Source organism: Sphaeramia orbicularis, unplaced genomic scaffold (genome assembly GCF_902148855.1).
Source record: "Sphaeramia orbicularis unplaced genomic scaffold, fSphaOr1.1, whole genome shotgun sequence".
Classification (NCBI taxonomy): Eukaryota; Metazoa; Chordata; class Actinopteri; order Kurtiformes; family Apogonidae; genus Sphaeramia; species Sphaeramia orbicularis.
The window spans coordinates 100,261-123,321 of NW_021941591.1; the positions used below are offsets into that span (position 1 = coordinate 100,261).

General features: G+C 36.9%; 1 protein-coding gene and 1 long non-coding RNA gene across 2 annotated transcripts in view; one reads left to right on the top strand and one right to left on the bottom strand.

Annotated features, from left to right (window-relative positions):
- Positions 1-23,061, bottom strand: part of pgk1 (phosphoglycerate kinase 1) — a 27,720-nt gene continuing 4,659 nt past the window's right edge. The window contains exons 2-11 of the mRNA XM_030130070.1: positions 21,790-21,840; positions 21,507-21,662; positions 19,605-19,749; positions 12,535-12,638; positions 12,009-12,128; positions 8,604-8,718; positions 4,918-5,097; positions 3,905-4,082; positions 317-415; positions 1-176 (exon numbers count right to left, since the gene is read on the bottom strand). Coding sequence (XP_029985930.1) covers positions 136-176; positions 317-415; positions 3,905-4,082; positions 4,918-5,097; positions 8,604-8,718; positions 12,009-12,128; positions 12,535-12,638; positions 19,605-19,749; positions 21,507-21,662; positions 21,790-21,840 — 1,189 coding nt within the window. The 3' untranslated portion in view covers positions 1-135. The remainder of the gene's footprint in view (positions 177-316; positions 416-3,904; positions 4,083-4,917; positions 5,098-8,603; positions 8,719-12,008; positions 12,129-12,534; positions 12,639-19,604; positions 19,750-21,506; positions 21,663-21,789; positions 21,841-23,061) is intronic.
- LOC115416327 (uncharacterized) overlaps positions 9,550-23,061 on the top strand; it is a 25,134-nt gene continuing 11,622 nt past the window's right edge. Inside the window, exons 1-2 of the long non-coding RNA XR_003934949.1 lie at positions 9,550-9,561; positions 10,367-10,369. This is a non-coding gene — a long non-coding RNA (uncharacterized LOC115416327). The remainder of the gene's footprint in view (positions 9,562-10,366; positions 10,370-23,061) is intronic.

Below are 23,061 nucleotides of genomic sequence, written 5' to 3' on the forward strand. Positions count from 1 at the left end.
TCTGGTGAAGCAGGACATGTTTTAGTTTGTACAGGGAGTCAGGACGAACACAGGCCAAGTACACAAGCTACACACCTGTCATACACACACACACACACACACTCATACACACAGCCCAGTGGGATGATGGGACGTTCAGGCGCTGCTCAGTGCATCCACACCTGGCAGGACTTTACCTGTGGACGCACAAGCACAGTCACAGTTAAGGCCGGACTTTACCCCCCCGTCACCGGTAGATGTTGTGTGTGTGTGTGTGTGTGCGTGTGTGTGCGTGTGTGTGCGTGTGTGTGCGTGTGTGTGTGTGTGTGTCACTCACCCTCCAGCAGCTCCAGGCTGGCTCCGCCCCCTGTGCTCACATGACTGACCTTGTCCTCCGTGTTCCACTTGGCGCAGCAGGTGGCAGTGTCGCCCCCACCTGGACACAAAAGAACACATTTCATACAAGATGAAGAGGTTTGGCAGGCAAAGTGTACAAAAAAAAAAAAAAAAAAAAAAAAAAAGGATGGAGTCTGCCCCCTCCCCCACGATAACTAGGGGTGTCAGAAAATATCGGTTCTGCCATATATCATGATATTTCTTTTCACGATACTGTATCAATATTAAAAAGTACTGTATCGATATTTTCAGGTATTTATTCAAATGCAGATATTGTGGAAGTTCATTTTTGTTTATATCTTATTTATTATTATTTAACACTGTTTTCTTAAAGAATGGTTCTTTGAATCATCCTAAAAGCACTTTTTACTGTCTGAGAGGCAGATGGGAGTTCCTCTGGAAACTAGGAGAGTTAGAACAATTTTGTTATACAGCATTAGATCCTGTTCTGATCAAATAAAATGTGTTTAGTATTTGTTTCTGGTGTAATTACATTCTTGAAGGAAATAATCTAAAAAAAAAAAAAAAAAAAAAGGAAAAACAAAAAACTGCCTTTTTAACAGTATATATACATTTAACAGTAAAGATATAACAGTATAGATATATCGTGATATAGCGTATCATGATCCTAGTATTGGGATTTGTATCGTATCACCAGATTCTTGCCGATACACAGCCCTAACGATAACAACAGAAACACAGAGTGCGAGACATTTGGAATACGGAGCTCATAACAGCTGCACGAAATCTGAAAACCCAAACTTTCCTGGACCAATGGTCACCAGTAAACTCATTTCTTTCTGGACTAAAGTAGAAAACATTAAAAATTACGTGCAGGTGGAGGTCTATATGTGTACACATATTTGTCTATGTCACAGGTGTCAAACATGTGGCCCAGGGGCCAAATCCGGCCCACCAAAGGGTCCAGTCTGGCCCGTGGGATGAATTTGTGAAATGCAAAAATTAAAGATATTAACAATTAAGGATGTTCAAATAATTTTGGCTCAATTCAATCTAAAGTGGATCAGACCGGTAAAATACAACCATAATAACCTATAAATAATGAAAACTGCAAATTTTCCTCTTTACAGGGTGGGGAAGCAAAATGTACAATATTTTGAGGCAGGGATTGAAAGACAGTGTATGACCAATTAGTTTATTGAAAGTCATGAGAATTTATTTGCCACAAGAAAATGTCCATAATAGAAAATGTTTTTATTCTATGTGTCCTCCTTCTTTCTCAATAACTGCCTTCACACGCTTCCTGAAACTTGCGCAAGTGTTCCTCAAATATTCAGGTGACAACTTCTCCCATTCTTCTTTAATAGTATCTTCCAGACTTTCTGGTAATAGTTTTGCTCATAGTCATTCTCTTCTTTCCATTATAAACAGTCTTTATGGACACTCCAACTATTTTTGAAATCTCCTTTGGTGTGACGAGTGCATTCAGCAAATCACACACTCTTTGACGTTTGCTTTCCTGATTACTCATATGGGCAAAAGTTTCTGAAAAGGTATGGATAATAGTGTTAGGTATGATTATGACATCAGTATATGTTTGGGTTCAAAACAATTGACGTAGTGTCTGCTGAGAAAAAACAACTAAATGTTCATTGTACATTTTCCTTCCCCACCCTGTATGTAAAAAAAAAAACAAAAAAAAAGTTAAATTACACAAAAATGTTTACATTTACAGACCGGCCTTTTAACAAAAAATGTGAATAACCTGAAATGTCTTAAGAGAAGCCTGTGGAATTTTAATAATATTCTGTCTGTTATTAAATGTTTTGTGTATTTGTATATTCACTGTATCTGTGAGTTATAATGCACATGTATAAATGATAAACTGAGGTGTAATATTGTTGAAATTACACTTATTTTTCTTCAGAATTTTCAGGTTGTTCATATTTGTTCAAGTAATGTTCAAATATAGTTCACAGATGTAAACACTTTCCTTATGGAATTTTACTTTTTTCACTCAAAAACACAGAGAAAACTTTGGAGTTGACGTTATTTTTTAGAGCTGCAACGGATTAATCGACTCAAAGTGATCCAAAAAAATCATTCAACCACAGTTCTCCTGAACCTTCAACTTTGTTTCCTTCATTTCTCTGCTGTTAAACATTGGTTCCACTGTTGTGTTTCACACGGACGCTTATTGTGACGCACAAAGAAGCCTCAATTCAGGAAAACTGACATAGAATATTTCCCTTTAATTGATAAGAGTCAATTAATCGAATCGAGAATTTTTGCATTGGCTTCAAACACCTAATCGATTAATGGGTTGCAGCTCTATTATTCATCTGTTCTTCTCCTATTATTTATATTATTTCACTTGTCCAGCCCACTTTAGATCAGATCAGGCTGAATGTGGAACTGAACTAACATGAGCTTGACAGAACTGTTCTATGTGTATTTATGAGGTGTACGGGCCAGTGAGCATGTGCTAATGCTAATGCTAACATTCAGTCTGAGTTGACTGAAGAGGACACCCCAACACTCGTCCACTGACGTTAACAAGGGCCGAGTTCAAGAATGAGCAGCACAAAGTCAGAGGTTTAGAAGGTTTAGAGATGTAATGATTACCGGTAGAACGATAAACCGTGGTAAAATTGCAGATGGTTAATATTACCGTTTAAATTCTAATTATCATGATAACTGTGTTTGATTAACGCACTTTGAAAACTCATGGTACTGCACATTTCCTGGAGAAGCTGCAGCATCTATCTATCTATCTATCTATCTATCTATCTATCTATCTATCTATCTATCTATCTATCTATCTATCTATCTATCCTTTCTGTTCATTACGCTACTTATTTGTGTTTTTTTTTGGTCTCATTTTTTTTTAGTTTTTCACTAACTTTTCTGTTTTTTTGTCTTTACTTATTTTGATGTATATGTTTGTCCATTTTTTTCCTCATTTTGTTAACTTTTTTAATTGCTCTGACATGTTTCTATCTATGAAAGAACTAGAACTCAAACTTGATGTGTAAAATGGTTAAACAGTGTCCATAAGGTTCCATCTTTAACGCACATGTGTATATTTGATTGTTTACATGTTAATATTTGAATGTTTCTGCAACAGAAAGTAGATTGTGCCTATTATTTAATGAAATTAATAAATTTATTTATTTTTCAAAATACAACTTGGTTAAATTATTTCAGTGTGTATCAGTACTTTTTGAACATTTTGAGCACAATTTCAACAATACTGTGATAATAATGATAACTGTGATAATTTTGGTCACAATAACCGTGATATGAAACTTTCATATGGTTCCATCCCTAGTTGAAACAATACATGAAAAATAAACACTAGAATACATGTGTGATTAATGTGCATCAGTTCAACTCTGCCAGGATGGAGAAGATTAAAAAAACACAGGTTTGTGTCTGGAAAAATTTCAACCCAAATCCATCGTCATGAATCTTACAGCTTCATTCTTGTAAAGTTTACCAAACCAAAATCTTGTCACGGACCAGAGAACATATGTTGACGGAGCAGAGGGAAGGGAGAGAAACATACCGATGATTGAGATGCAGCCTTTGGCGGTCACTTCCACCACTTTGTCCATCAGGCTCTTGGTGCCTTTGGCGAAGTTGTCCCACTCGAACACGCCGACGGGACCGTTCCAGACGATCTGCTGAGCCCGGGCCACGGCCTCGCTGTAGGCCTTGGAGCTCTCTGGTCCGCAGTCCAGACCCTGGAGATATCAGAGGTAGGATGTAACGATTACCGATGTAATGATAAACGGCGGTAAAATCACAGACAGTTAGTATTACCGTTTAAATTCTAATTCTCATGATAACTGTGTTTGATTAACGCATTGTTTAAGAGAAAACGCCGATGTAAAGATCTGCTTTAATGTCAAATATTTGAGTATAGTTTTAATTTATTACGATTTTAATTTTTTATACCTAATATTTGGAACTAATATTCACTTTTAAAGTCTGTGAAAAGGTTTGTTAAGCATCTGTGTGTTATTTATGCAATAAATTATATACATTCTTCAAATTGGATTTTATGTAAATTTTGTGTTTTTTGTCCTTTTGTGTTTTTATAGTAGGTTAAAGTGAAAAAATAACAGACAGATGATCTAGATGAAGTTGTGCTGACAAAACAGATCCAAACATGGGTATAGTAAACATTTGTTTCTATAGTATATAAAGGCCAAATCAAAAGGACTGAAAAATGGACAGAATAGACTCAGACCACTAAGGGTTAATATTGGAATGTTTCTGACACAGAAGGGACAGTGGGACTGTTATTTTTTTTATTTATTTATTTTTTAAATACAACTTGGTTAAATTATTTCAGTGTGTGTATTAGTACTTTTTGAACATTTTGAGCACAATTTCAACAATATCGGGATAATAATGATAACCGCGATAATTTTGGTCACAATAACCGTGATATGAAATTTTCATCTGGTTCCATCGCTAGTCAGAGCAGACAGGGTGACCTACAAGGAGAGGGTGAAGAGGGAAAAGGAGGAGGTCCGGTCAGACAGGAGACAGGGAAGTGGGGTTTGTGCTCACCATCCAGCCAGCGGGGATGCCCGCAGCCACGGTGGCCGTGCCGGTGGCGGCGTGCTCGTCAAACTTGTCTGCGGTGATAAAGTCGACGGGCAGGGTGATCTTCACGCCGTTCTTTTCGGCTTTGGCCATCAGGTCCTTGACGATGCCGGCTCCTTCCTCATCAAACAGGGAGTTGCCGATCTGAGCAGGAAGACAAATGGGGAGTGTCAGCAAATGAATTTTTTTTAATTTTTTTTTTTTTAATTTTTTATTATTAATCATTTTTATATTTACTTACAAAATCACAACAACAAGAAACTTCAAGTCACAAGCAATAAAAAAAAAAAAAAACAAGCGAAAACCAAAACCAAACAAACAAAAAAAGACAACAGCCACAAGGGAAAAAAAAAAAACAAAAACTGATAGATGACAATAGACAAGAACCAAGACAAAAGACAAAAAACATGAGGAAAAAAAAAAAAAAAAAAGCCAAAATATACACACACACACGTTAGAAGACAATAGACAGAAAACAAAGAGACTAGAGGGAAAAAAAAAAAAAAAACGTACAATAGACAAAAAAACGATTAAAAAAGACAAAACCAAACAAAAACAGTGCCTCAGAGTCCTAAAAATACCCTCATGTCATTTTACATCCAAAAAAAAAAAAAAAACCAGCCCACCCCAACAGGTTCCATCTTCCTCCTCTGTCAAATCCAGTTCTGTTTATAGTGTCACACCATAACTAAAGTTATTTATTTATTTAACCTTTATTTAACCAGGAAGTCCCTTGAGATTAAATCTCTTCTTTGACGGAGACCTGACCAAAGTTCTAATAGTTTTGGATTTTTCACTCTAGTTTAGTTTTATTTAGTTTTGGCTTTTTTTTCTTTAATTCAGTTCGTTTTAATTCGTTTTTAGAGCAGGTTTGATAGTTTTTATTTTTTTCTAAATGCTTAGTTTTAGTTCAGTTGTAGTTCAGTTGTAGTTCAGTTGTAGTTCAGTTGTAGTTCAGTTGTAGTTCAGTTGTAGTTCAGTGGTCTCTTTTCTCTTCTTCTCTGTGCTCCTATTCAAATCAATCCCAGACAGGACTCTGCTGCTTTAGTCTCCATGTTTCCAGGTAGAGTGGGGACCAGAAGACGACTGGAAACCACAAGTGAACACAAGTGACGGACCTTTAAATATCATATGGTGACAGCAGAAAAAATGCTAGAGCGAAATAAATCCATTCCGTATCAATCCGACATTGACAAAGACGAAAACGAAGGCAATTTTATCCATAATTTTTATCCATTTAAGTGAGTTTTGTAAACACACAATACAGTTTCAGTTAGTTATGGTTTTTTTCTTTTATCCCTCTGGTATCCGGGTGTGTCTTTTATGTACACTTTTCACTTCGCGTTAAAAAATTTCTTAATATTTTTCACAATTTAAATAAGGTTAGAATTCAAAAGTTGTTCATTTTTGCATGATCTTTAAAATTCTGTCCACCAACTCAAATGTGCACATTGTAAACAAAAGAAAATGACCAGACTAGCATCTGTCTGCCAAGTGTGCCTAAAACGCGCTATTTCTAACATTTGATCTGTATGATTAGGACTGAGCTGGATTTACAAAAATAAAATCAAACTAGAGCAGAAAAATACATCAATATATAATATTTATTGTTTAATTTATAGGTGTGCATTTTACGCACACTTGGTGACAAATGCTAGTATTTTTGAACATTTGACCCAGTGCCAAAAATAATAATGCAAATTAACCAATGTTGGGGTTAATCAGTGACATATGCCAGGATGAAAAAATCAAATATGTGATCCACTTTTTATGTAGTATATTGAAAAAAAAAATTTTTTGTGTTTTTTGCATCCCAAAAAAAAAAGGTTTGTTTACATTACAAACACGGCATTTAAAGGGTTAAAAACTGTGACAATTATTGAGTATTTGGTATTTTTATTTACAGCTCAAGTTGATAAAATAGAAAAAAGTGTAAAAGAATTAAAAACAAACTGTATGAAATTTTTTTTTTCTGACATTATTCCACAAATGTGCCAAAAAGGCACACTTAGTGCTTAGTAAGGGCCTTGGTGGACGGGATACCAGAGGGTTAATTATAGTTTTTATTTATTTCAGTTAACGAAAATGTTTTTATAATTCTAGTTTTTGTCATTTTGTTAGTTTTTGTAAATGATAATATCCTTGGTCTGCTCAATGACACAAAAAGACACAAATTTCTGATTTAGATGTTGTCTGTCTTAGAATCTTTAAATCTGCTCCCTCAGCTACTGATTTTATAGAAAAAATTTTAACAAATTTCTCATTCTATTTTGGTTACACCACTTGACATTTTCATGGACAGAAAGTTTTAAACTTGGGGGAAAAAAAGTATAAATCCCCTTCCAAAATATAAAAAACAAGCAAAACTGAAACTGAAGTTTTTGTTAATGATAATAACCTTGGTACATAGTAGAACACGATTAAGCTCAACAATCTGATACAGTTATTTCAAAACCAGAACAAATAAAACGGTTTTCTGAGCAAGTCATTGTGTGTTTGAGACTTTGATACGATGGGTTAGCTAAGCATTTCAACACAAACCCTCTCCTTTGTTTCACTTCCTCTTGGTCTGGTCAGATGTGTGTTATGAATGGGATTCGTAATCAGAACCACAAGAGTTTCACAAGTCTGTTCCAACACCATCGACGTGCAGCAGCGGGGTTAGGAAAGTGTGTTGGCCAAAACGTGAAAAGACGTGAACCGTAACAGATCTCAAATCAGAACTTGTTGGTTTTTTGGTCAGACAGGGTGACTTGTAGGCCAGTCTGTCCCACTGGTGGGGCTGGAGGCTCTAATGGTGGTCAGGAGTAGTTCAAGTTAATCAACAACTCCAACATGGTCTTTGAAAAGCCATGAAAAGGCTTTTATTTGGACACACATTTCCTCTTTTCTACTTGGGAGTGGAGCTGCCATGTGCTCAGTCTGTACCGAGTGGACGACGAAAAGTATGAGCAGAACAAGCTGCGGAGCAAGGTTATTAACGAAAACTAACGAAATGACCAAAACTAGAACTGAAAAAACATTTTGATTAACTGAAATAAATAAAAACTAGAATTAGAAGAAAAAAATTATAACTAACTGAAACTGTATTGTGTGTTTACAAAACTAACTAAAACAGATAAAATTTATGGAAAAAATTCCCTTCGTTTTTGATATGATTGATACGAAATGGATTTATTTTGCTCTAGCAATTTCCTCTGCTGTCACCATATGATATTTAAGGGTCCGTCACTTGTGTTCACTTGTGGTTTCCAGTCGTCTTCTGGTCCCCACTCTACCTGGAAACATGGAGACTAAAGCAGCAGAGTCCTGTCTGGGATTTATTTGAATACGACCACAGAGAAGAAGAGAAAAGAGACGACTAAACTAAAACTAAGCATTTAGAAAAAAAAAAGAAAACTAATAAAAACTATCAAACCTGCTCTAAAAACAAATTAAAATGAACTGAATTAGAGAAAAAAAAAAGTCAAAACTAAATAAAACTAAACTATAAATGAAAATCCAGAACTATTAGAACCTTGGTGAGAAGTTTAACAGTTATCAGTTTGGGTCGTGGCTTGTCATGGAGGGGCGACAGTGGGTTCTGAACCCAGACCAGCTGAGAACCGCCGACTTAAACCTTTGGATACAGATCTACTGCTCCTCCTCACCTCCATGTTGTTGAGGACTTTGAGGAAGGTGAAGGCCATGCCGCCGCCGATGATCATCTCGTTGACTTTATCCAACATGTTGTTGATGAGCTGGATTTTATCTTTCACCTTCGCTCTGTAACAGATGAGGAGGAAACATCAAACAAACGCAGATAAGGGACACGTGAAAAAGAAGCATTTCATCACATAACAGTCATCACTGAGCTTCTGTAGATAACAGGCCACATTTGAAGGCTTCAGTAAAACAATACAATAGAATTTTGGTTTCACAAATATTAAAAAAGTGCTCTAATATTCCAAAGAGGGCTGTAAGAAATATCAGTAAATGATTATTTCCTGGAAGAATTGAATTCCAGCAGAAATCTGCACAAATACTAAACATGTTTGTATTTGATCTCAACAGGATCTAATGTTCTGTCACCAAATGTTCAAACTGTGTTCAAACTGAAACTCTGTTTTCCAGACATTCCAGTTTCAGATCCTGTTCAAATGTTCAGATTCTATTAGTTCACAACTAACATCAGAACAGGATTTGAGTTCAATCCAACAAAGGAACCAACATTATTGAATAAGAGTGTGAAATAAGAATAAATAAAATATAAACAAAAAACTAAATTGAACCTCCATAATATCTGCATTTGAATAAATACCTAATAAATAAATATTGATACAGTACTTTTTAATATCGATACAGTATTGGGAAATGAAATATCGCGATATATTGCAGAACTGATATTTTCTTACAGCCCTATGCATGTATACTATGACTCGATGCCTCTGTGTGTGTGTGTGTGTGTGTGTTAGATATGTGTGTGTGTGTGTGTTAGATGTGTGATGATGTGATACGTTTGGAAAAAGAAAATCCCAAAAATGCAGGTCATAAAACAGAAGCTGCGAAATGCCAAACTAATCCAATAGATCTGACCTGTTTCACACACAGACGCTCAGTTCAACACTTGTGAAATAAACTCTGCAGCTTTTCACCGCTCCATCATTCCATTTTAGATGTTTTATGTCTGTTAGCAGAACAAAACTAAAGCTCAGCCGATGAACAGGAGGAATGGAGCAGCCGCTGAACAGGAGCGACAGTTACACAATGCAGCTGCGCTCAACTGGACTCTGACACCAGGCCAAAGGTCGGCAGCGTAGCGACAGCTCGCAAACGCCTCACGCTGCGTTTTCTGCGCAGCTGCACAAAGACGAGCAAACTGACAGACCAGTGTAACGAGTACCGTCCTGTCAACACACTGAGAAAGGATTCAACTACTTAAAGGTGGGGTCTGAGGTGTTTTCCTGGAGCATTTTTTTATTATATTCCTTAAAATCCCCTTCACACCCCGATTACAACTAATTAATTAAATACTCTATCACAAAAATTTTTTAAAAATCAGTCACCTGTGGAACGGACAGGACTGAAAAAACACCATCCAATCATTTTGAGCGAAATGACTGAACGGTGATATGTCTATCAAACTCAACTGACATTCACCCCTCTCTTTCACCCCTCAACTCTCCTGTACCAATAAAATGTGACTAACCTGAACAAATGTGTCCAACCTGAAATGTCTGTATTAAATTCAGTCCAGTTTGAACTCTTTTCTTCCTGTTCCTCAGTGTTTAGTGTCTTTGGAGATCTGATCCAGAATGCACATGGACTAATGAGAAGTGGAGGAAGAAGACTGAGAAAATTACACTGATTTTTCTGAAGAAATTTTAGTTTTTCAGGTTATTCACATCTTTTTTGTTTGGATAGTTTATAAAAGTAAGTATTTTCATAATTTAATGGGGTTTTTTTTGCACTAAAACAAAGACAATAATTTGTAGTTGTCATTATTTATAGCACAGGTGTTAAACATGTGGCCCGGGGGCCAAAACCGGCCCGCCAAAGGTTCCAATCCGGCCCGTGAGATGAATTTCTAAAGTGCAAGTTAGGGCATCAAACTAAAAAATACTATCATAATAACCTATAATTAATGACAACACCATTTTCCCCCTTTGATTTAGTGCAAAAAACATAAATTATGAAAATGTTTACATTAACAAACTATCCTTTAATAATAAAATGTGAATAATCTGAACAAATATGAACAACCTGAAATGTCTACAGAGACTTAAGTGCAATTTTAACAATATTCTGCCTGTTACTAAAAGTTTTGTACCTTTGTAGCTCTGCTCTGTAATGCATATGTATAAATGATAAGTTGAGGCATAATATTGATAAAATCGTACATATATTTCTTAAATTGCATTTTTTTCAGGTTATTCACATCCTTTTTGTTTGGATAGTTTGTAAATGTAAATATTGCCATAATTGAATGTTATTTTTTACACTAAAACAATTTTGAGTTGTCATTTTTTATTGGCTATCATGCTATTATTTTACTGGTCCGGCCCACTGCAGATTAAATTGGGTTGAATGCAGCCCCCGGAAGAAAATGAGTTTGACGCCCCTGATTTATAGGTTATTCTGTTCTTATTTTACTGGTTCGGCCCACTGCAGATCAAATCAGACTGAATGTGGAACGTGAATTAAAATGAGTTTAAGGCCTTAATTTTCACAAAATCTATTTGACTTTTAATGCTTCTTAACCTCCTCAGACCCAGCTATGGGTTTTCTGTCCACATATGTGGACAAAAGTTTCAAAACTTTATACAAAAAAAAAAAGAAAAGAAAAGGAAACTGTCCACCACAAAGGACATTGCATAAAAATTTTCAAAACTGAAACTGTTGCATCATGATGTTTCCAATATTAGGCACTGATTTAATAAAAAACAAAAAAAGCTGGTACTTCGCTGACATTTCCTGGGTCTCAGGACGTTAATAATCCGTTGAAAGCCTGTTATATATTAACACATAATAACACACAAAAGATGACTAAGGATTGAAGCTGAGTCTTTTCCTTGTGTGAGTGATCAGCCATTACTTGCAGACTAAGAGCTGAGCAGTTTTCTGTGTCACTACAGATTACATAATGGGATTAAAGTCACTATTCCTAGATGACCTCCTAAGCATTTTAAAGAGATGCAGCAGTGCCACGAGAACGTAACAGCAGAGGATGAAGGAAAATTCATATCATCCCTGCAGAAAAAGGAGCACATTCACTGATGAAATGTTTCTTGTGCTTTTGTTTTTAATCTCCCGAGAGCCAGGAAATGTCAGCAAAGTACCAGATTTTTTTGTTTTTTTATTAAATCAGTGCCTAATATTGGAAACATCCTGATGCAACAGTTTTTTCAGATGCAGTTTTTAAATTTTTATGGAACATCCCTTGTGGTGGACAGTTTTCTTTTCATTTGTTTTTTGTATAAAGTTGTGAAACTCTTGTCCACAAATGTGGACAGAAAACCCACAGCTGGGTCTGAGGAGGATAAGAGCATTGACTTCTTGGTCCAAGCGGTTCTCACCCTCCGAGGATGGCCAGGAAGGGCCTCTTAGGATTCTCCAGAGCCATGGCAAAGTAGTCGAGCTCCTTCTTCATCAGGAAACCAGCCGCCTTCTGGGGCAGATTCACTCCCACCATAGAACTGAGAGGTAGAAGAGGGGAAAAGAAAAGACAAGTCTGAGAAAGAAATGGTCAGAAAGTGTTTCTGTGAGTCAACTTGCAAGAAAATTACACCGGAAGAAAAAAAAAAAAAAAAAAAAAAAAAAAAAAAAAGGATTCTATGGCTTCACTAATAATGCAGATGGAAATATTGGAGGCCAAGGATTAAGTAATCGTATTTATTGGATTTATTTTTAAAAAATGACTGAAGACAGAAACCATTGCATGCTCAAAAATGTTCAGACATAAAAAAAAATTAAAAAAAAAACATCTAAAGTGTATACTCTGTGTGTCTATACTTAAAATGTAACAAAACCGTGTGCTAAGGCTTCTTATTAAGAAACACAAGTATGATTTGAGGAGATGGGACACCCAGTAAACCTGCTCACCTGTGGGCCCTGTGGGCTGTACCGAAGGCGTCATTGACATAAACGTCTCCCAGTTTGGACAGAGATGCCCTGAAGGAGTCGATCTGCTCCTGGGAGGCCTTGGTCTGAGGGGCGAAGACAAGACAAGTGTTACACAACCTGTTAGCATGGATCAGAACACAGCACACCACACTTCATGGCTCAGAGACACTTATTTACTCAGGCCTTTTGGCACAAATATACCGACCAGAGCCCGACCGGATCGGGCCGATTATAGTTTATCACCAATTAATCAACATCAGTCAATTTGTAACCGACGTATGAACTTTTTCACTGCAGAGATTCTGTCCGTCTGTTCCTGTGTCGGTGCTGCCAAGAGAGTTAGACGAATAGTAAAGTGTGTCAGTTTCACAATCACAGACCACTGGTCTTCAACCTTGAATGCAGGTGTGTTTTAGTCACTTCTCAGAGCTCCACATATGACAAGGTTGAAACTTTGAGTATCATTATTGTGACATTATTGTGAAAAAAAAGTGGAATAAATGTATACCTTTAGTGCAGTGTCTTGTGTTGAATTTATTGGAAAAATTGTGTAGTTTCAGAATCAAACATCCAAAAATGTGTATGACTTGTCCTTGTGTGACTTTTTGCATGATGTCTGCTGAAAAGTGGGGCAAAAATGAGCCTTTTTCAGTGACAGATAATGTGAAAACCCATATGAATCCTGTTGCTGTTTGTAAATGTTCATTGAACTGTCTTCCTTTGAACCTTCGAAGCAGAGCTTCTGGTCTGGCCTTTGAATGAGGATCAGTTTCAGTGATTTCAGTTCAAAGTCAGTGACGTCAGATCAGACAGTTCCTCAGAAGACGTCCTGGGACAGTTTGGTTTGGATTTTTGGGCTTCTAGGTAGGAACTGGACTTATAATTCTGTATGTAGAGTTGATATTCTCATAAATCTGTATGTAGTATACACCATTGTCTTTCTTTTTCTGTTGTGACTAAAGCATTACCCAACAGTTAAGTCTATTCTAATATTAGATCAGTCATATCATTACTTTTACTAACCCTACCCCCATCAGTTTTTAAGTTTGTGAAAAAAATTCATACCATTGTAAAAACAAAACTTGCATTCACTTAATTTTCAATATCTAGCCTCCAAAATTTAATCAATTCTGCCCACCTACATGAGCTACAATTAGTTTATATTATTTAATCCCATTTACTTTCCTAAAGTGAGATCAAGTTTTTTTTTTACAACCAAATTTTCATATTGGTTTTTGAAACCGCCACCAGTTTGTTAGATTTGGACTGTTCTGTCAATGATGAAGCCAATTTAAGCAGCCACAGTCACTTTAGGAAGGCTTCTATAGATCAGTTTATAGTTAGACTAATAAAACAACTCTTACACATGTTATGGAGGAATGCCTAATTGATTTTTTTTTTTAAATTTCAGACTGACTGAATAGGGCTCAGATGCCCAGACCAAAGCCATCCAGGGGTGGAGGAAGGAAGGAAGGAAGGAAGGAAGGAAGGAAGGAAGGAAGGAAGGCCTCCTGGGAGGATTCAAAGCTCACACATGAACAGAACAAAGACTGTTAGGTTGGATTTTTGACACAAATTAAATGGTTCAGTCCAGTCGTGCACAGGAGAAGTTTCATGTGTTTTTTTGTTTCAACCTTGTGTCAATAAAGGCTCAGTGATTTGAAAACCACAAAAGACTTTGCATAAATGATTTCAGATTCAGATTCCTGAGAAAATTTGACCCTAAACTGATATATTTTCACTCCAGAACCAAGACCTGGAATTTTTGCCCTTAATGTCACTAAAATTACACTCAAACCTTGAACCTTGTCACAGGTGAATGGGTTTGCTTTGTGGTCCTTGGCTAAAGCAGTGCAGGTTTATTATTAACCTTTTCATGCATGAATTATGAGAACCTTAGTCAATATTTTTTTCTTGAGTGTTATTATTCTTTTTTAGGCATGAAAAAAACAATGCAAATGAATTGTTTTTTATAAACCTATTTTTCGTGGAGTTACAAAAATGTCCACTCAGCTGAACATCACGCATTTAAGTTTTGAAGCAAAGAAACATGTATTTAAAACTCATCATCAGAAAGTGATAAACTGTGAAAACTATGAAACAAAAACTTTTTTTAATGTTGCTAATTGCTAAATCGCTAATGTTTTCTCACATTTGATCATACTCTAATATTAGTTATTACTCATTTCATGGAGATAAAATCCTCTGAGACCCACGAAATTTACAGTTTTAGCTTTTTTTTACATTAAAAAATTGTCTTGAGTGGAAACTACATAATGCAACAGTTTTTTTCAGATACATTTTTAAAATCATTTTTATTTATTGACTGATTTTTTTAATGGAATGTCCTTTGCAATGCCCAGCATTTTTTAGGTAAAACTGTCAAACTTTTGTCCCCTACAGAGGACACAATGCATTGCTGGGTCTCAGGAGGATATGCCAAAAAAAAAAAAAAAAGTTTCAGAAAACTGTTAATTACAGTCTAATAACAATTAGTAACTGATTTCCACTAAAACATGTCACTGCAGATCAGGTTTATCATGAGCAGCAAAGTTACAATACTTGTATGAACTGTAGTGTATTATTATGGGATGGTGCGTTAGTGTCCACTGTGTTGGCTGATCTGGAACTAAAACAACTAAACCCATGAATATACAAGAGAACAGCTGGAGAAGAACTGACCACTGGACTGACCACTATGTATGAAAGGGTTAAAGCAGAGTGAGCCCTCACGGGCCACGTCAGTGTGCATCAGTGGGTCGGCACATTGTGGATCAGGTTCCTGCTGCACTTTAACCGTCAAAGGTCATGACTTAAGGACTGGAGGTCATGAAAAGGTCAAACAAATGTCAGATATGTAACTGTAAGTGCTGCACAGTTCAGTTTGCTCACGACTGTTTCACATGATTAAACTTTGATCTGTAGGATGAATCATACTGGTTCACAGGCGTTTGATAGGAAACTACAGCTACATTCATTAGGTTAAAAGTGGGTGTTTCTGTGAAACTGGACCTAAAAACAGGACAGAGGGGCTCAAAATTCAAACCAGATGGAGACGAATGTTAGGAAGCAAGTTTGGAAGCACTTTGGGTCCATTTTAACAAATAAATATTTACTAAGATAAAAGAGAAACTATTTTTCAGATAAAACACATTTTTATATTATTTTACATTATATTTAATACATAAATCTGCATGTAACACAGTCAAAAGGACACGAAAATTACACACTACTATTTTTCTAATATCTTTTTATTCTCTTACAGGTACATTTTGGGAATTGAACTAATTATGCAGGACAGAGTGTTTCACAAATATAACCGCTGTTGTAAAATCATTCATGATTTATTAGTGTTTAAATGTTCAGGTTCCGCATGTAACACTCGTGGACACAATGGGTTCCACACCAAACCTGGAATGAGACTGAGATTGATGCCAAACCCACATGTGTGGGTTAGAAAAACCACTAGGATCCACACATTGAACAGTGTCTTGTATTTAGAGTCTATAGAAGAGCATTTACACACATGTTTACACAGCTAATGCACTGACACCTAGGGAGATTTAATGTCCATATTTGGGTCCTATTTTTGGACCCAATATTTAATTATGAATTCATTAATTATGGGATGGCTCAGAGCAAGAGGATAATTTTTTTTTGCATTTCTCTGAGGTCATCATTAGGTCCATCCTGGGGTAAATCTGTCTACATTTACCTTTTATTATTGGGTCTAAAAAGATGGAAAAGTGACAGAAACTAAAATAAACCCAGTTTCAGAGAAGCACCCAAGTCGCAAAACAAGTATAAGACGTACAATACTGATTAAAAACTACCAAGAATCCAAAATATAATAGAACAAGGTTGTACAACACTATACAAGCAACTCCTGCCCTTTACTTAAATCAGTCTGCTCAAAGGCACTAGAGGTAAAAATAACACCAGTACATTTCTATACTTTAAATAGCTCTCTTAATGAGTTCAGTGTTTGTTAAATTAATGTTTCGAGCCTTCTATATTGTGACTCACACTAAGAAAAGTCCACTCAAACCATGAAAATGGGATTAATGCTAATACTGAATGTTCAATTTGTAATTTGACTGAGTTCTAGGACTAACTCTAAAAAGATTTAATAAATGACAGATATTTCTTCCAACTGCCCCGACAACATCATGTATGTATGTATGTATTAGGGATGTAACGATTAACGGTAAAATGATAAACACAGAGAGACAGAGAGAGAGACAGAGACAGAGAGACTCGCTCTCTCTCTCTAATCTCTCTGAAAAAGAAACTCAAACTTGATCTGTAAAATGGTCAAACAGTGTCCGTAAGGTTCCATCTTTAATGCACATTTGTATGTTTGATGTTCACATGTTAATATTTGAATGTTTCTGCCAACAGAATGTACATTGTGCCTATTGTTTTATTTGGTTTTTTTCCGAAATACAACTTGGTTTAATCATTTCAGTCTGTGTATTAGTACTTTGTGAACATTTTGAGCACAATTTCAACAATACCGCGATAATAATGATAACCAGATAATTTTGGTCACAGTAACAGTGATATGAAATGTTCATATGGTTCCATCCCTAGTATGTATATCATCATTTGGATCCACAGTGAAATGACGTGGCTCCTGTGTATGAGGTTGAGCTCAGTCACATGACCTATAGGTGATCCAGTAGAGCAGTGCACCAGTCAAACCCAGCCACACAGGCTGCATTCCAACCAGGCCTCTGAGGACAGGAAAAGCAACATGTCCAGCCAGGACTGCCCTCTGACCTTCACAATAAATGTCAGCAGGTCAAGGCTGCTCGTGCATTCAGGGAAGGCCTCAGGACACAGCTGAACACTGATTTAATAATTGAGCATTTTTATAGAGGCACATCCATGCAATATTAGCTATGCAGCTAACCATCTTTAGCCGTTTTAAACCACATGGAAATAGTTTAGTTTCTGAGACACTTGGTACAACATGGTAAAACCTCATAAATTATATTGTAGACCAGGGGTGTCAAACATGCGGCCCGGGGGCAAAATGCGGCCCCCAGAAACGTTCCAATCCGGCCCCTGGGATGAATTTACAAAGTGCAAAAAATTCCACAATCAAAGCTGTGGAACTCATTTTAGTGTCGGTTCCACATACAGACCAATCTGATCTACAGTCAAATAATAACAGCAGAAGAACCCACAAAAAAGAATGACTGCAGATTTACTACTGGGTTTGATGGGAAAAAAATAAAATATTACATTATGCCTATAATGACAACTTCAAATTTTTGTCTTTGTTTTAGTGCAAAAAATAACATTAAATTATGAAAATATTTACATTTACAAACTATCCTGTAACAATAACATGTGAATAACCTGAACAAATATGAACAACCTGAAATGTCTAAAGAAAATTCAGCCCAGTTTGAGCTCTTTTCTGTCTGTTCCTCAGTGTTTAGTGTCTTTGTAGATCTGGGCCCATATTCCTAGCCCTTAAGAGAGCTCCTAAGGTGAGATCTGTTCAGAGCAGGGAAGAGGACTTTTAAGGGGAAGAGGAGTTCCCTAAGCAGAGGACAAAATGGCTGACAGAAGAGGCAGGAGGGAGATTCTCCAAAGACTGGATGACAGAGAATTAATTAAACGCTACAGATTGGATCGTGCAGGAATCATGTTTGTGGTTGATGTCATTACAGATGCACTTACTTCTCTAACCCAACGCCTCAAAGCAATACCACCCAAAATAAAAGTCATCACAACACTGAGGTATTTGGTACCAGCAAAAATGCAACAATGCAGCAGTGACTTGGGCCTGTCCCAACCCTCCATCTGCAGGGTCACAACCTCCTGAGGATGGTCAGCAATCACAGACACTGATGAAAGCTGAGCCAGTTTACCCTCGTTAATACCAAATTGAGTTGAAATGTTGAAAGTTGAAAGTGCAAAAATTACCAACATGCCAATTAATATCAGCAAATAAATAGAACTATCACTATGTGAATACTGTGCACATGGGCCTGAGTTGTTTTTTTTTTTTACACATTTTGTCGATAATTTTAAAGTAGAGCTTACTTTACATTTAACAGATATTTTCTTTAATGTGAAATATTATTTACAATTACACAGTCTTCATAAGATTAGATTCTATGATTAAGTTTATCGATTTGAGGGCCCATCCCTTGCCCATTATCACTAAAATATATTTTTTTCTAGCTTTTAGGATCAACCAATCACAGATTTTGAAATGATGACTCATACCTAGCAACGGGGTCGACCACACCTCCTCACTAACAGGAGTTTCTGTTCATTCCTTATTCAGAGTTCTCTGACAGTGTTCTGGAATCACTCCTAAGCTCAGACTCCTTGCTAGGAATTTTTAGGTGAAGTTAGGAGCTCTGTGAAAGGATTCTCAGAATCTTTAGGAATACGGGCCCAGATCCATAATGCACATTATCGAAATGATAAGTGGAGGCAGAATATTGTTAAATTGTGCTTATTTTTCTGAAGAAATTTTAGTTTTTTCAGGTTGTCACGTCCTTTTTTTTGATTAGTTATAAACGTAAGTATTTTCATAATTTAATGGGTTTTTTTAACTAAAACAAAGACAAAACTTTGCAGTTGTCATTATTTCTAGGTTATTCTGTTATTATTTTACTGGTTCGGTCCACTGCAGATCAAATCAGACTGAATGTGGAACCTGAAAGAACAGGAGTTTGAGAGCCCTGCTGTAGACACATCAAAAGTAAAGGTAGCACAACACCAAATACCATTCAAATCCTCGAATAATATCATCCACTGTAGTTTGCCGATATGCATTTACCATTTAGAAATAAATATTCAGACTGAGTAAAGACACTTGTGTGAAATAGAACATACTGGACATAACAGGCTCATTCTGGCCCTCTGGCAGTCACCCCCGTAATGACAACAACTGATGATGACACAGCTATTTCAGAATGGCGCTACAGCTGGAGCTGACTACGCACTTTTCCTCAGCTGATGCAAACACGAGGCTGTATTATATTATTATCCCCTGTTCACACTGGAGAGCCTTCACCCACCTTGTTTCCAGAGGGGTCTTTGCCTTTTCCCTCCTCTGCGACATGGAAACGGAGGTTCTCCAGCAGGATGACGGATCCGGGGGCGGGGTTAGCGCAGGCGGCTTCCACCTCTGCGCCCACGCAGTCCTTCAGGAAGGTGACATCCCTGCAAAGACACAGGAGGACCAACACTAGGCTCTTACAAGCTCCATATGTACAACTTTCTCTTCTCATTCTTAAAGGTGCAGGAGACTTTCATGACCACTTTTTCATTAGATCTGTCAAACCTCAGTCATATCCTCAGTATCATGAATTACTCAGCTGAATCTCTTCCTCATGGTGAAGAGTTTCTTAGTTCCATCCACCAGAAACAAAACGTGTTTACAAACAGAGCCGGGAGGGAACTGGGACATCTGAGGAATTTTGTCACGACGTGCATTGTGGGAAAGGGAGGTTCGTGCAGCCACCTGACAGCAGCAGTGGCAGCACAACCATATAATATTATATGGATGAAACAAACACGATGCGGAAACGGCTTAAACACGGAAAAAGCAGGATATGCATAGAGGGAAGGGAGCTCCTGCCGTTTCCGCATTGTGTCTGTTCCAGCTACTGTTGTCACGCACGCCTTCACTTCCCAAAATGCATGTCGCGACCAAGGTTATCGTTCACAAAAACTAACGAAATGACGAAAACTAGAATTGAAAAATCATTTTCGTTTACTCAAATTTAAAAAAACAAACAAACTATAATTAAAAGAAAAAAATGATAACTGAAACTGTGTTGTGTGTTTACAAAACAAATTAAAATAGATAAAAATTATGGATAAAATTCCCTTTGTTTTCGTCTTTGTTAATGTCAGACTGATACGAAAGCGATTTATTTCGTTCTAATAAATTTAGCTAGCGGCACCATATGACACTTCACCGTCCGTCACTTCTCATCACTTGTTTAGAGTAGTCTTCTGGACCCCATTCTACCTGGAAACATGGAAACTAAAGTCCTGTTTGAGATTTATTTAAAAATGACCGCGAGAAAGATAAAAGATATGATAAAACTAAACTAAACTAAAATTAAGCATTTAGAAAGAAATGAAAACTAATAAAAAGTAGCAAACCTGCTCTAAAAACTAATTAAAATGAATTGAAGAAAAAAAATTCAAAACTAAATAAAACTGAACTATAATGAGAAATCCAAAACTATTAGAACCTTGGTCGCGACTAAATTCCTCAGATGCCCAGTTCCCTCCCGGCTCTGTTTGTAAACACATGTTTTGTTTCTGGTGGATGGAACTAAGAAACTGTTCACCATGAGGAAGAGATTCAGCTGAGGAATGACAGACAGACGAACAGATTCATGATACTGAGGATTTGACTGAGGATGGACAGATTTGATGAAAAATTGGTCATGAAAGTCCCCCGCACCTTTAAAAGTCAAGTCAAATTTTTTGTGAAGCACTTGAAAAACAACACAGTTGGCCAAAGTGCTGTACACAGACATCAATGCAATTAAAACACATAAAAGAATTATAAAAACAATAAAAGTAATTATACATTAAAACAATAAAAACCAACCTCTCACACCAGGTTTAAAGCCAAAGAAATAAAAATATATGTTTTAAGAGAGGATTTAAAAACAGATAAGAGGAGACATTATACTATAATATTTCCTTCATATAATGTTTCTATTTCAGACGCCTGCATTAAACATGGTCAAACTTTAAACCCATGAGGTGATAAAAGTACAGGATGCAGTGTCTCTGCATCATTTACAACATGTCTCCTAACTGAGGATGTCTGCATATCTCTTCAGCTAAAAAGATATTTTTTTTCTCCTTTAGGGATAAAATGCTATAAAATGATTGAAACTAATTTGAAACAAAATGCTATACAGTGCAGTGACAGACTCCGCCCATTCACTCACCTCCCCAGAAGCGTCTTCAGCTCAGCAGCAACAGGCTCCAGAGAGTATTTTTCAGGCACGAAGTTTCCATCGGGACGGCCCAGATGGCTCATCAGCACCACAGACTTGGCTCCGTTGTTCAGGCAGTGCTGGATGGTGGGAAGGGCTGCCTTGATCCTGTTTACATGACGTGAAAGAGGCTGTTAAAATGAACTGTATGTGGCCTCACAAACATAGGTTTAGTTTGTTTATGAATGTATGAATTCCTGTGATGGATTGCTGAGATCAGAGAAGTTGAGCTGACCTCTGGTTGTTTGTGATCTGCTTGTCCTTCATAGGGACGTTGAAGTCCACCCTGAAAGAGGAAATGCAAAAGAAATGCAACTCATGACACTGGTTGGTACAAAAAACATCTTAGAAGACATGACTGGGCTCAAGTAAATTACTAGGGCTGTGTATTGGTGATAATCTGGCGATACGATACAAATCACAATACTAGGATCAAAATACAATATATCATGATACTGTTAAAAAAGCAATTTTTTATTGGTTTTGTTTCTTTTATAAAAGATTATTTCCTGGAAGAATTGAATTACAACAGAAATCTGCACAAACACTAAACACATTTTATTTGATCCCAACAGGATCTAACGCTATATCGCAAAATGTTCCTGTGGTCAAACTGAAAATCTGTTTTACAGACACTAGCGGAACTGTATCCATGGTGCCATTGTGCGATAGCGCCCTCCCATGGTGCAACAGCGGCATTGTGTCCGTACACCCTCTGGTCTGTGGTGAGCTGGGACCGTGTTAAAACCGCCCAGCATACCTCACAACATTTGAACACGGACATAAAATTGTGCGGAGCAGATAGTCAGGTAATGTTTCCATTCATCTGGTGAGTTTGGCGGTGATCCGGCCTTTGAAGGCTGAGGAAAACCCATACAAACGCCCTCTGTGCTGCAACATCGATGGGACACGGGGGCGGGGCCAAAACATGCATTAGTAGTAGGATTACAGTTTCAGATCCTGTTCAAATGTTCAGATTCTATTAGTTCACAACTAACATCCCAACTGTATTTGAGTTCAATCCCAACAAAGGAACGAATATTATTGAATAAAAGAGTGTTAAATAGGAATAAATATAAACAAAAAAGAAAACCAAAAATGAACCTCCACAATATCTGCATTTGAATAAATACCTAAAAATATCGATACAGTACTTTTTAATATTGATACAATATTGCGAAATGAAATATCGCGATATATTGCAGAACCCATATTTTCTTACATCCCTATAAGTTACCAGTGTTTTCTTCCACTGCTGTAACTTTTAAAGAGGAATTAATCCACTTAATAATCCACCAAGGTGTCCTGAATTAATCGAAGTCTGATTTGCAGCTATAGTTTAGATCAAATTGAGTACCTGGTGAAATGCATGGATGTACAGTGAAAATAACCAAGAGCATGGGAGTGAGCTATGGCAATACCCTGAGGACAAACAAGGACACAGCAGACGTCCAAACCAGTGACCGAGTGACTGAGGAGATTTTAGTACTAATCCTGAGAGAGGAAG